We start from the raw sequence: 14,093 nt of genomic DNA, 5'->3' as shown, positions 1-14,093 counted from the left end.
AAAAAGATGCGCATTAAGCAGATGCACACACTTATTTACACAGCTATATTGTTAAGATAGTGAGACTATGTTTTTATAATGGCTTTTAGTTGAAATAATATGCATTGCGGTTAGGGTAAAACCGAGTGTTTTCTTGCAGGTAGTAGTATAGTCTATCTATTACAAAATTCACTGATACTCTAGGGCTGCATCTTTTGCCCAGTTTAAAGATGGCCGCCGAACGAGTATGCGTATCAGTGACGTAGCCAAATCCGTGGGCGGAAGTATTATCTCGTTTAGTGAAAGCGCTTGTTCATAATATAGTAATTGCTTCAGTCGGAATAAAGTTTTATTTAAGCATCGTAAACAACATGGCGGCGTCCATGTTCAGGGTGACAGGTAATAGAGATCTGTTAATCCAGACTGTATTGAGGAGCCACTTCTTACTATAGATGGCATAATATGCTTGTGGCATGTTTAGTGTAGGTAATGTGTTTGCATTCTGTCTTGTTATTCCCTATGAAGGGTGCAACCTAGAAGGAAAGAAGACACTGAGAAACATTTTTGTATTTTGTCTATATATTGTATTTAAGACTGCAACTTGTTATATTGCTTTTTAAATCAATTCCAGTTGTTTATTTGCCAAAAGACAGTTTACACTTTGGTCATTTTTAAGTGATGGTACTTCTGGTATGCAACGCTGGCTTTAAATTATATTTCTGACACACACAGATAAATAAAAAAATTTCCACGTTGTATTTTCTTCTACAAATGTTCTGGCTTTTCAGGACTGGTGTTTATTTGTATGCCTGCAGTAACACAACTGTACTGCTACAAATAATGAAGGTAACCAGCCTTTCCTGTTATGGATTTCTTGGTTTCAATCTCAAAATTCCTGAAAATTACTGGTCAAAAACACAAAATTCCTGGTAAAATTCTTTATCAAAATATAGTTAAAACTCGGGAGCACTTACATAACATAAATTTAACATGAAAACTTCTGTGTTCTTTCCTTTGTTCTTTCAGTCTGCAGATAAACTAGAGTGGCACAACTTCTGTATGCACAGACCATTCATAGGAACCACAAGATGATAGGTGGACCCCTCTTTCTGTTTGATTGGTGGAAGGTCTGGTAGGCATGATGAAGGTGTCTTTATGACTAAATCACACTGAAACACACCTCCTATTCCCTGGATTTTATTTTGTCTTCCAAAATAAAACTTTACAATAAGTTAAAACCAGTATATGAATGGGGTCAAATTTCATGAAAAACTGGAAAATAAAAACGGCAAGTGGCAGTACTGCTGACATAGCACAAATTAATCCACAAAGTCTTAAATGATTACCGAATATACAGTTGTCCTGCTACCAAATTGTCTGAAAATGCAGTGCTTGCATTGTGCTAGATACTTTACTGTATTGGTAAAGATAATGTTATTTTGAAGACTTGCTACTTTTGCAGTGTGGGTGTCTTCACTTTTGAAACGCAAAGATGGAAAGAATAACTAGAGTACGGGAATACAACAGGTGGGCAGTCTGCAGGCATTCAGCATCCCGCAAATCTTTACCCAGTTGGCTGCTCTCAATTAGACTTACTCTCTACTTTTGATATAAAGCAGAGAATAAGTCTGACCAGAACCAACTGACTCCTGCATCAAATCTCTGTTCTAGAAGTAGCTAAAGAAATAACTAACACAGGGGCAGGCTGGGCTGGGGGGCTGGTGGACGAGGGCATCTGCCCCATGGGCCGGTCCCATAGTTGGCTACCTTAGGCTGAGATATTGGGCCACCTGTATTTTTTTCCTCTAATATGTTCCTAATAGACTGCTGAGTTGAGACTTGCCCCCCGGTCTAAAATTTGCCAGCCCTTTCCTGCTGTAACACTAAGTAAAAGTGGGGAACATCTGATGGGCATTTGGCAAGGTTTAAGGGAAATGGGGGTAGTTCCGCATGTGCAGCCTTTGAAGTCTTACAGGTTACCCATTGCTGGGATAAACTTTTCTCAGACTAGGGCAAAGAAAGTTGCAACATAATTTTAAAATGTACGTTTTTTTTCTTTATTTCAACTCGTGCACATGATTTTAGTCTCTGGAAATAAGAACAAGGGTTGAACTTAGAATTATGCACTATATAAATATATGTAAAGGTTTGGGTCTGCAACATTTTTATTGCACAGAATAGTTACACAATGTACATATAATGGCAGTCGGGACAAGGCATAAGACAGACACCGGAAGTCTGTAAAGTTCTCATTGTCACAAATTTATAAATGATGCACTATTCAATTTTATTTTTTATGTGATAAACCAATGTTAAAAAAAGTCATAAAACCATAAATAAAAATATCAGTATGTTTGAAAACCAAAGTGATTTACTGTTAATTTGTGTGATTTAGAATTAAAATATAATTTTTATATAAGCTCCATTGCATATATTGAACTTCTTTTAAGAGATTACATGTTATCCCTGAGTCCTGGTGACAAATCCAGCCTGGCATTATGTCACACTGGTTGGGAATTAGTGACATAGTATAATTTGCAGCAGTACCTTTTACGTTAACATTTAGAAAAAAATGTTGTGAATGCACCATTGGTTCTCAGATTCTGGGTTTGAAAATTGCTATTCTTGAAAAATTAACTTGTTTAATAATTTTGGCCCAGTCTGTCTTTCAAGTGCAGTCATTTTTATACCTCACCTCAGTCCTTACCAAAATTATATTTTGTGAATCTCTCCGGTAGACAGGGGGTATATAAGGTTATTGCAACTGTAATTATTCAACGTCTGCTCCTGTGTGAAGATCACAAACTATGAACTGCCTTTGAGGCCTGAGTACAAGCTTGAGAACTACTTTCTGATTGACGCTGAATATCTAGACTGCCTGTCTGAGGATTGTTTAAATATGAGTGTACTGCGTTTAGATGAACTCTAATGAATATTCTGATTTATGCATGTGTGCATCTTGTTAACTTATACATATATGATTATATATACATATATATGATTTACTCCATAGGGTGTAAATGATCCTTATTCCATGTGATGTTATAGCTGCATTCACTGAGCGAAGGACCATGGATGCAAGTTGGTGCCCATGTGTTGGAAACTGAACACACATATATACACTATATATATATATATATATATATATATATATATAGCACTAAAAGTATTAGCCAATTACATTATGTGTTTACAGTCAGGCTGTGAAAAGTAGTGGGATATTTGTTGCACTCCAGTCCAATTTTCTTGAGTCTTTCTCGTTTTTGCCCTGAAACCATGCTAGGCAATTTTTTTTAATTCTTGCGTATTACTTTCTCCAATGGATTAAAATGGAGTAGCATATATTGTGGCTAGTACATGTCGTAATGAACTAGATTTAGTTAAATTGTTTGATGAAAGCCACATTATTGACAAGAGTCAGGATATTCCCAGGTAGCCAGAGAGGACATCATTAAGTTGGACATAAATAGACAGTTCTTCTTTTCAAAGTTCTCCACAATTAAAATGGGATCAATATTGAGCAGTCATATTTTAAATATCAAGTTGGACAGTTTTATCTATTGACCCGGTTTGAGGTCATAAGTTGACATGAAAGTGATTAGTCACTTAGTATGCAAATGATCCCTAGCACCTCTTTCCTGGGTGCTCCACCCAGCTGTTTTTACTTACCACCCAGCTCTTGGAACCCAACAAAGTCCTATTATAATAGAATCAATCGTTGTTTCTCCTGTTTTAACAGACACAATGTGAGCACTACAGCCAGCAGTTGTGTTAAGACCACTGACCACCAGTCGGACAAGTCCTGACAGGTGTGGGCAATAACTTCCAACATTTTTCAATATTATTGCAGAGTTTTACTAATGCCTCCACCCAGCTACTTCTTGATGCCACCCGGCTGGCAAGAATTTCTGGGGAGAAAACTGGTGTACCTTGTACTCTGTGATCGGCTCAGACCAGTTGCCTGGTCAATTGGGCCATTGGCCAAATAAATAAAGGGCCAAATTTCAAACTGCTTACAGTTCCAGTTGCTTGAAGATTAGGCTGAATGACCAAATATTGAGTTGGTCAGCTTAACATGCATTGCCGTATGTGAAACTAACATTCCCTGTTTATAATACAGATTACAGATTTAAGTAGCTATAATAGCATTAATGTCTTTGGTGAGTACAGAGGAGCAGTGTCTTTTTAAATAGCCAGATATGCCTGTTTTGTTTGCACCATTAAGCATGTTCTGATTTTTCCAGTTTAATAACTAGATATATGTTGCTGTTTTTCACAGGTCTGATTTGTAGAGTTCATGGTATCATCCAAGCAAAGAGGAATATGTCATTTTCACAAACATTGGCTCAGAAGATGCCAAGCACTTTGTGGAGTTTAGGGCGCCTCAATCATGTAGCGATTGCTGTACCTGACTTAGAAAAAGCCAAATCCCTGTACAAGAATGTTTTGGGTGCACATGTCAGTGAGACTGTTCCCCTTCCTGAGCATGGGGTATATACCATTTTTGTGGAACTTGGCAACACAAAGCTGGAACTCCTCCATCCACTGGGAGAGAACAGCCCAATCTCTGGCTTCCTGCAGAAAAACAAGGCTGGTGGAATGCATCACATTTGCATTGAGGTATTTATATACATATTTCTAGGTGCTATATAAAACGTTTCTAGAGAACTACCAGGTTAAATTGGGTATTACATTGCATTATATAAGTGTTTATTAACTAATTTACTGTCACTGCTTATAATTCTGAACTAGATCCAGTTAAATTGTTTGAAGACACTGTCATTGGCATCATGAAGGTTAAGTATTTTTCTAAGTGCAATATAAAACATGAGGTGCCCGTCACTAAATCAGTATCAGATTGAATTGGTATAATAGTACATTTTGGGGCTGATTTACATTTAAGCGCACATTTTCCAAGTGGAGAATATGCAGCCAAGCAAACTATGGTGCACGTCAAAGGGTGCAAATGCAAACTTATATTTTTTTTTTTTGCATGAAGTGCTAATAACTTGTTGTACACATACTATTTTTACACTTCATTTTAGCATTGGGCTAGGATGCGCCCCATTCACACATCTAAATCAGGTTGTGTATTTTGTAGACATTATCTGCGTAGTACATCAGTAGCGGCCACTGGTTTATGTTCAGTTTTGCAGGTCATTCTACTCCCTGGAGCTGACGGCACTCTGTTTGAATGTCCCTCCGCATAGAGGGCCTGATGTAGAGTTTGGTACAAATTTGGTGTAATTTACGCTCATAGAAGTGGCATGTAAAAATAGTGTATTTAAGCCGATGTGCTGAGCCGTATGCATCTTAACATCTGTGTAGACCGGCAGCATACGCATTCGGTTTATGCCAGACACATCATACTTGTGCGCATGTTTTTATCCATTTATTTTATGTGCAATAAAAGCATTCGCTATTAGGCATTAATACAAGTTGGAAAACACTCTCTAATAAAGCAGAAACAACTCCTCATGATGACTCTGTATCAGCCCAGAGTCTCCTGTTCTAGTAGTATGAACCTGGTAGTGTCAGTAAAAAGGCATGATTATGTGGAGGGAAACTGAAAAAAATTTCCATTTACAAACAGCAGTGTGTGGAAAACATCACAGGACATCTACCAAAGCCCAAAGCATGCAGAGCACAGATGCATTTATGTTGTGCAAACATAACTGCATGTCTACATCCCATTTTTGGAAACAGGAAAATTAATCTGTACCTGCTTTTGCATGGTTACAGGTCCAGCTGGAAGTGGGCATTGTGCAAACAGAAAACATGTCACTGCAAAGTATATCCTGCTACCACTTAAGGATAACTCCTTTATTCAATTTATTATTTTTTTATTTTTCTCTTAAAGTACTATTCAGTGTAGCCTCATTTATATCTTGAATTAATCATGCAAGAAGGAGGGCATGTGACTTTTGTGAGTCTTTTTTTTTTATTAGTTGAAATGCACCTAGAAATGTACTCTTCTGTATAGAAGATGCCTTGAAGATGAGAAAGGCATCCAAGTGAAAATATAAGGTGAATCCTGGTCAGACATATACAATTCAAGTCCACTGAAAAAGGCTCTGTGGGCCCCCTATTAAACCGGGAATGCCACCCCTTCATTCTCACTTTAAATAATCTTGTCAGGCAAAATGAGTCGATCCCACACTCGCTAAAGAACACTTTGATCCGCCCTGCAGCTGCTGTAAGAAAAGGCTACATCCTGAACCTCAGCAGATGTTTGGCTTGCAAAGCTGTGCGCTGTTCTTATAAAAATTAACACATTCATGAAATAATGCATATGGCACATTTGTTCTTAACATAATAGGAAAAAAGTGAACATGTCCTTTAAATTGTACTGATGCCTCTTCTACCATATATTTCCAACTACAGTATATACATAGAAACACACAAACTGCCACACAACATAGCAACACACATCACAATTAACTAATACAAATTAAGTAATGCAGTATTTTAATCATTGTAAAATTGTCACTTATTAAATTTGAGCATTTAGTTGTTCAGTGAGAGTCAATTTTGTCTTTATGCCAATTGCTGCTAGAACATGCTGTTGTGAGATGATTTCCATAGAAGCAATCATCATCATCATCATTTATTTATATAGCTCCAACATATTCCGTAGCACTTTACAATTGGGGACAAACATAATAAACTAATAAACAAACTGGGTAAAACAGACAAAGAGGTGAGAAGGCCCTGCTCGCAAGCTTACAATCTATGGGACAATGGGAGATTGACACATGAGGTTAAGTCTACATTATGCATTTTGGCCCAGCCAGACTGCAAAGGTAAAAGTGACTCATAAGCTAAATGATCCCGTCACACAACAATGTTGGTCGGGGTAGTTTTCTTGTGTAAAAATTGTGTAACAGGCTAAAGGTAGCAAGGTTAAGAGGGTGGCTGTCACGATCTGCCTACAGCTTATGCATTACATGCTGCTTTGCATGGCAGCTCCTGCCTTTTTGTCCTTATTATTATATTTGTATTGGCAGTACCTCCATTCACCAGAGGTGCTGCTATTGTGCCTCATTGTGTGCATTAGGGGTTAACCTTCATGTTCACCAATTATCCCATGCACCTGGGTGTGGTTTTCCCTTTATATACCTGTCACTCCCAGCACACATGGCTGGTTATTGTTGTCCTATTCTGATGTCATATCCTGTGTTACCTGTGGATTCTTCCTCCTGCCTTGCTCCTCTGGTTCATGCTGCCTGGAATCTGTTCATACCCCTGCTTCTCTGCATTAGCTGTGTACCTGCTTGTTTCTGGACATTTATATTATTTCCTGCATCAGCCTGCACCTGGTAATTACCACTACTCCTGACTACCTGTTATTTATACTTGTCTGCAAATAAACACAGAGTGTTTTCACCATATTCGTGACTCCTAGCAGTACTTCTGTTTGTAACCGTGACAGTGGCTGGGGAATATTATAAGCTTGTCTGAAGAGGTAGGTTTTCAGAGAACGCTTGAAAGTTTGTAGACCAGAGGAGAGTCTTACTGTGCGAGGGAGAGCATTCCATAGAGTGGTTGCAGCCCGAAAAAAGTCCTGTAACCGGGAATGGGAGGATGTAATGAGGGTGGATGAGAGACGCAGATCTTGTGTAGAACGGAGTTGCCGAGTTGGGAGATATTTTGAGACAAGAGAGGAGATGTATGTTGGTGCAGCTTTGTTGATGGCCTTGTAGGTTAGTAAAAGTATTTTATATTGGATTCGGTACAAAACAGGCAGCCAGTGTAGAGACATAGAGTGATTCAACAGAGGAAGAACGATTTGCAAGGAAAATCAGTCTTGCCGCAGCAATACTGAACATATTGTATAAAAATACATACACTGTATTTACAAGGTGTTCACTATGGTCAGTAGCCTAATGAGTTGCTAGGGATGAGATATGTTTATTTAATCTGTTTAACAAATACAATTAAAATAAGTAAATCAGGTTCATTTAGATTTCCCTTCTAGCTGTCAACTATTTATTTTCCATCAGTAGAGGGCAGCATATCTTTATTTTTACATGTTATTAACATGTAGAGTATTGAGGGTCTTTATTTGTCCAATTCTGGAATAAATTTATAGATATGATGGCCACTAATTTCAGTAAAGAACACATTTAGGATTATATGGTATGGTTATCTACAAATTTAGACCTTGCTATAGTCTGCTCATGCACCTCTTCAATTCAGCTTTCTAAAGAGAAATTCTTATGTTTATCCTGAGTGGTGGGTCTAAGTTAGGAAAGTGGATAATTGGAAGTATTTAGATCCATGTTGCCCAGCAGATTGCCCCCAGGCCACAGGGAGACCTTCAGTACATTACCTCTGGTCTGGTACCTGTGTTATCAGAGACGGAGTTGTTGATTTCTTCTCTACTAACCACAGTGCCTAAACAGAAACTGGAGACACTAACTTATATTGCTGCAATCAGTGCAGCCAGAAAGTTGCATTTACCGCAGCATGGAGCGTTTCCTGGGGCTGCCTCTTGTTGAAGGAAGAAAAAAGAAATTGGGGCGAAGGAACGTGGTGGTATTGAAAATAATTGAGTTATGAGAATAAAGGCTGTGGAATTGATGATAAAGAAGTCGACTAGAGAAGACTGTGGAGGGAGGAGATGCAAACTGCACACCTGTGGGAGTGAGAGAGTTTTTGATGGAGGTGTGACGGGAGAAGTTGTTTCTTGGATAAAGAATAGAGATTTGTGGGCGAGGGGATAGATGGGTATGAGGGAGTGAATTGGAGACCTGTCCCTTCAATATTTCTGTAAGTTTTAGTAGTTGTGTAGCTTGCTGTAAGATTTGGACACTTCCTTTTTCTTTCAGAATAAAAAGAGCTGGCTAGTTCCCAAACACAGTGTGGGCTTGATGCTGTAAATGAGCGGATTTCAGATCTGTTTCTTGGCGAAAACCCACTTCCTTTAGAATGTGGATTCTAATTGTAATGTTCCTGTTATAACCCTTGTTGATTAATTTTCTTTATTCAGTTTTTTTTGTTTTTTTTCAAGTATAATTTTTGACTAGAAGTTTTTAGTTTAGAAGCATTTTGTCTGTTTGAGCATTCTCTGATCACATTTCCACAAATTAGCTTTGTACTTGTTATTTTGTTTGAGGAATATAACAGATTTTATTAATAGTATGAATCCTATTAATATCAAACTTTATAGTGCTGAATGTTTCACAGTTAACCTAATATGTCATTCCATTATTCTGTTATATGTCAGTTACTACAACATCTACATATATTTGCTGGAATGCAGGGAAGATCTGGTCTAGGTCTCCAATACACAACCTGTGGGCCATCCATCAACTCAGTGTATTCTTAGGGACCTCATGTTAGTGACATCTGTCCACTTCTTACCCATTCATATACACACATTTTTAGTTTGTAGTCCCTAATTGGTGGTTAGGTGATTTGAAAATTATTAACTTTATCCTGTCTTCTCGTGGAAAAATAAGCATATGGCAAATGTGTTTCCAAATAATCTACTTGTGCGCTGAAGGCTTCAGCCACTGTGACACGTCTCTCCTTTTCCAAGCAGTTATAACTCCTATTAGTTGATTTACTTTGCAAAACTGTTGCTTGCAGATAACCCTTAGTTTTGTAGGGAAGCTTATAATTTTCTGTTGTATTTCAACCATATCATAGTAGGGTTGAAATACAACAGAAACTCAATTCCTATCACAGTAGGGAATTGAGTAACTGTTTGCAAACAATGATATTAATTTGAGGATGTGAGCCCATATTTTATCTTTTATCACAGTGTTAACTTTGAAAGCTGTGGCTTAAAGGCTTACATTTGGACAACATTGACCAGATCTGAAAGTCCTAAGCAAATATTTCGAGATGAAATATTTTCAGGAAGCTGGATTCTACCACATGAAATTATATAATTCTAATACCTGTCCATTATTTTTCTTCATAGGTTGATGACATCAAAAGTGCAATGTCAGATCTGAAAAAGAAAAACATTAGGGTCCTGAGTGAAGAACCTAAAATAGGCGCACATGGAAAACCAGTTGTCTTCTTGCACCCAAAAGACTGTGATGGGGTTCTTGTGGAGCTGGAGGAAGCCTAATGCAATAAAAATATTGACACCTAAATTCAAACTCAAGTGGGCATATTTGGGAAACTAGTACAGTTGACTGTGGCGCAAGAGATCAAATCAAATTCTCCTGCCTATGATTGAATTTGTGTACTACATTTAAATTATTGATTCTCTTAATAAGTGCAATAAAAGTTGTGGTCCATATATCTTTATCCAACTGCCCTTATTACATAATATTCCTCTGACTTTGTGTTTACATCTTGATGTAAAATACTTCAAAGAGCTTCTAACTAGTGTATATAATATTAAACAAATATGGATTTGGTATGAAGTAGATCCTTTTAACCTTGTTTTGGTAGTCTCCAGTCTTTCTTCTTTCTGCACTAATGTAACAAGCTCATTTACCACTGGTGTCAGGTAAGTAAATCTTGGACTCTTTCTGCTTTGTTTACTTAAAGGGATGCTATTGCCAAAACAAAGAAAAAGGTATGTTTGAATAAAAATGAGTATATACTGTATTCATTGTACAGATCAGTGTTTCCCAAACCCAGTCCTCAGGGAGTCCTACCAGTGCTTGTTTCTCTTTCATCCTATCTGGGGGACACTGCTGCCATGGGGTTGTATAAAGGGAGTGTGAACTTGGAACTTAAATAGTTAATAGTTGACTGACCCCTCCCCTCTGCAACCCCCTGTAGCTCCTCAGTTTAGATTAAGTGCCCAAGGGAATTGGGCCTAATCCTCAATGCTAGAGTTTTACTTTATTTCTCATTTTTATTTTATTATTTTTTAATGGAAGTTTTCTTTTGTTCTTATGCTAGGAGTGTGTTCTACCTATAGAGAACACACTCCTGTTATGCAGCCACACTTTGCTGATGGCTCTCACTGACAGCACTGGCAGTGTTTAGTGCTGACAGGTGGCTTATGAAGCCGCTGTCACACTTCAAGCCTCCCAAGTACCGGCGCTGCCTGACAGACATAGAGTGCTGGTACTCGGAGCGATGGTGGGCGCCATCTTGCGGGGCCAGTCCAAGTTCCCTCCTCAGTAAAGTGGGGGTATCTTAGCTTTAGACTGCAGACATCGGGCTTAGCCCGGGAACAGCGGAGGACAAACAGCAGTGGCCTGAAAAATAACAGAGGCAGCCGCAGTTTGGGAGCCAGATCAGAAGTCCTTGGTGGGGGTGGAGGGAGCGGAGCTAGGCTGTTTAGAGCTCCCCACTTCGTTCTGTTGCACAGTGGCTTCTCCCTGCTGGCTCCAAGAGTTTGCCCAGGAAGACTGCAGACTCATCTCAGCACTTCAGGGGACACTACTGACTGACTCCTCTCCTCCTTATCCTTATATGCTTGGTTTTTGTGTTGCTGATAGATTATATGTATATTAGACTCTACTTGGCCAACTTGCATTTTCTCATACTGTTTGTTACAAGATGTAGCATGTCTGTTAGAGATTACTTACTATTCTTGTGAATATATAATTCACACTATACCTTGTGTGACTGCATTCTGTTACTTCAGTGTGTTTTCCTCTTAAAAATATGTCTGAGAAAGGAAAAGCACCTTTGACAAAATATTTCACATGTTCAAAATGCAAAGTTAAGTTGCCTATTGGACAAAAGGACCCGGGGGCACTTTGTACTGACTGTGACGCAGGGACACTCTCTACGCAGGCCCAGGCTATCACTGCCGTAGGGGCATCTTCCCTGGAGCAGTCGGTTACTACACTTGTCCCACTGCTTACTAAGCCTACAGGGCTAACAGCAGTTTCTGCTGTCCTCCCCACAGCTATGGGAGAAACTGCCCTCCCTGTGACTACAGGGATGCCAGCGACCGCAGTGACATCGGAAATACCTTTGGTGGGAACATCTTCACTGCCCACTAACCCAAACTCTTCCTCCGGAGAACCAGCTTGGTCCTCATCCTTGGTAAGAGGCTTAGACACACTAAACCGCCTTCTAGAAGCACCAAGAACGGTATTTACTAGAAATAAGAGGTCTCGGTCTTCCAATCCCCTCCTATCCCTCTCTGATTCTGAGAGATCATCAGAAGAGGAAGGTGAGGCTATTGAGGCTATTTTTGTAAACGGATTTATTGTAAGTATAAAAATCCTCTTTTTTCCATATCTCTTTGTTGGAGCATAGGTGTAGTCATTACTGACTGACACATATTTTGAAAGATCCACAGGTGCTATAAGTATTTCACTTGTGACCTGGAAAACCTGCACTGTTAGGGGTCCCTGAGGACAGGGTTTGGTAAACACTGGTATAGATCTTTGTTATAGCTGACTATGGCAGCTTATATGCCTGACAACATTATCACATTCTAGTTTAGTGGAACAAGCTCTTGCATCAGGCTTTCTGTAAAACAGAATATGACCACCTTGTTGTTTAATTCTGATTATAGCTCTGCTGGAGTTGACAGTGGGTATAATAGTTGACTAAACAAGGATGTTGTAAAATGTTTATTGTGTACAAAGACACAGAACATTATTTGACAGTAACGCGTTATTTTCTTATTTTTAAGTACAGCATGATGGAAAATACAGACTGTTCCACTGAACTTTCGCTTTATTCTGCATGTGGCCATAAAATATCACACCTTTTGCCCGCTGAATTTGTCCTTAAGGATTCCCAGTCCTACCCCAAACACCACAGAGCAGAATAAATTGATTGCTGTCATTCCATCTTTATTCGAAAACTATAACTTCTAGAAAACTTTACAAATGCAATACAGAAAGGCATACCAAAGAAGTGCAAAGTAGAAGCGGAACTCGAAGATCTTCATCATTTATTTAAAGGGTGTCGTAGATCCTGTAGAGACAGACAATCTTGCATATAAAACATGCATGAATGCAATAAACAATGTAACATGAATTAAACATAATAAATATATAAATACAAGTGGGCACGGTAGCACATAAATGTATAGTCATGAGCTTGCAATTGCAGCTAGCTCTGGTACAGGTATAAAAGCTGCGATTAAAAAACCAACCGATGGAGAAGGGCGGGAGCAGCAATCGTAAGTAGACTCGCTGAAACAGAGGCTAGAGAGGTGGAAGGTGAATCAGGAGAGGACAGTGATACAAAGACCAAAGAAATGAAGGGTGTCAAAGAAGAGAGAGTAATAAACTCAAACATGGAGAAGTCAAGAAGAAGAGGTGAGATAGCTGGTCATACAATTGAAGACAAGTTGTTCAAGAATTTTGGAAGCAAAGGGCAACAGTGAAATGTGAGAAGAAAGGCCAAGAGAGGGTTTTCTTGAGAATGGGGGAGATCAGAGCATGTTTGAAGGTGGAGAGGGAATTGTTAAAAAGATGAACATGGTGTTAGCAAGTATTGGGAGAGAGGGAACTGAGGAACATTGAGGGATCTGGGTCCAGGGAGCAGGTTGTGGACGTTGAGTGAAAATCTCATAATAGAGTAAAGATCTTAGAAGAATGTAGTGGTAGAGATTTGCACCTCTGAGAATTGAGTTTATAGTATGTATGTGTGTTTATAGTGTGTATAATATTGCACTGAATTGCAGTTTCTCAATACAGCCCTTCAGTTGGTAGTTTTCGTTTGATTAATATTTTACTTCCAGATATCTCCTCTTGAAGGGAAACATTATTTCACTCCTAAGTTTGTCTGATTGGATTCTGAATTCTTCATTAATAGACCACCTGCTTAATAGCTAAATAGTAGAGATGAGCTATTGAAGCCATGATTCTTAAAACTAAAGGGCTCTTTGACAGTATACCAAGTAAAATTCAAGTACTAATTGGTTCCTTCAGAGTATTAGCCACTCATTAACCACAGAAAACACGGCAGTACTAAGCGCTGATAAGCTTGTAACTAATACGGCAGATATACAACTTGCCAGTTTGTGTTAGATTCACAGGGTGGGTAGCATAAGTCTGTCTATCACTATAGATTGATATTTGGACTGCATTAATAATATCGGACAATTTCAAGTGAGATGTGACCAGTGAAACCGACGCGCGTTTCGCTGGTAATCTGCTTGTTCACGGCCGTTAGTACTGCTGTGTTTTCTGTGGTTAATGAGTGGCTAATACTCTGAAAGAGCC

At 38.9% G+C, this 14,093-nt stretch overlaps 1 protein-coding gene across 1 annotated transcript; it reads left to right on the top strand.

The window, feature by feature from the left end:
- Positions 1 to 273: 273 nt before the first annotated feature.
- MCEE (methylmalonyl-CoA epimerase) lies at positions 274 to 10,374 on the top strand. Its single transcript, XM_075208111.1, has 3 exons — positions 274 to 378; positions 4,259 to 4,599; positions 9,911 to 10,374. The coding sequence occupies exons 1-3, from the start codon at positions 351 to 353 to the stop codon at positions 10,061 to 10,063; spliced, it is 522 nt and encodes a 173-aa protein (XP_075064212.1). The 5' UTR covers positions 274 to 350; the 3' UTR covers positions 10,064 to 10,374.
- The last annotated feature ends 3,719 nt before the right edge of the window (positions 10,375 to 14,093 follow it).

Source organism: Mixophyes fleayi, chromosome 4, assembly GCF_038048845.1.
Source record: "Mixophyes fleayi isolate aMixFle1 chromosome 4, aMixFle1.hap1, whole genome shotgun sequence".
Classification (NCBI taxonomy): domain Eukaryota; kingdom Metazoa; phylum Chordata; class Amphibia; order Anura; family Limnodynastidae; genus Mixophyes; species Mixophyes fleayi.
This window is presented reverse-complemented; position numbering and strand designations above follow the sequence as displayed.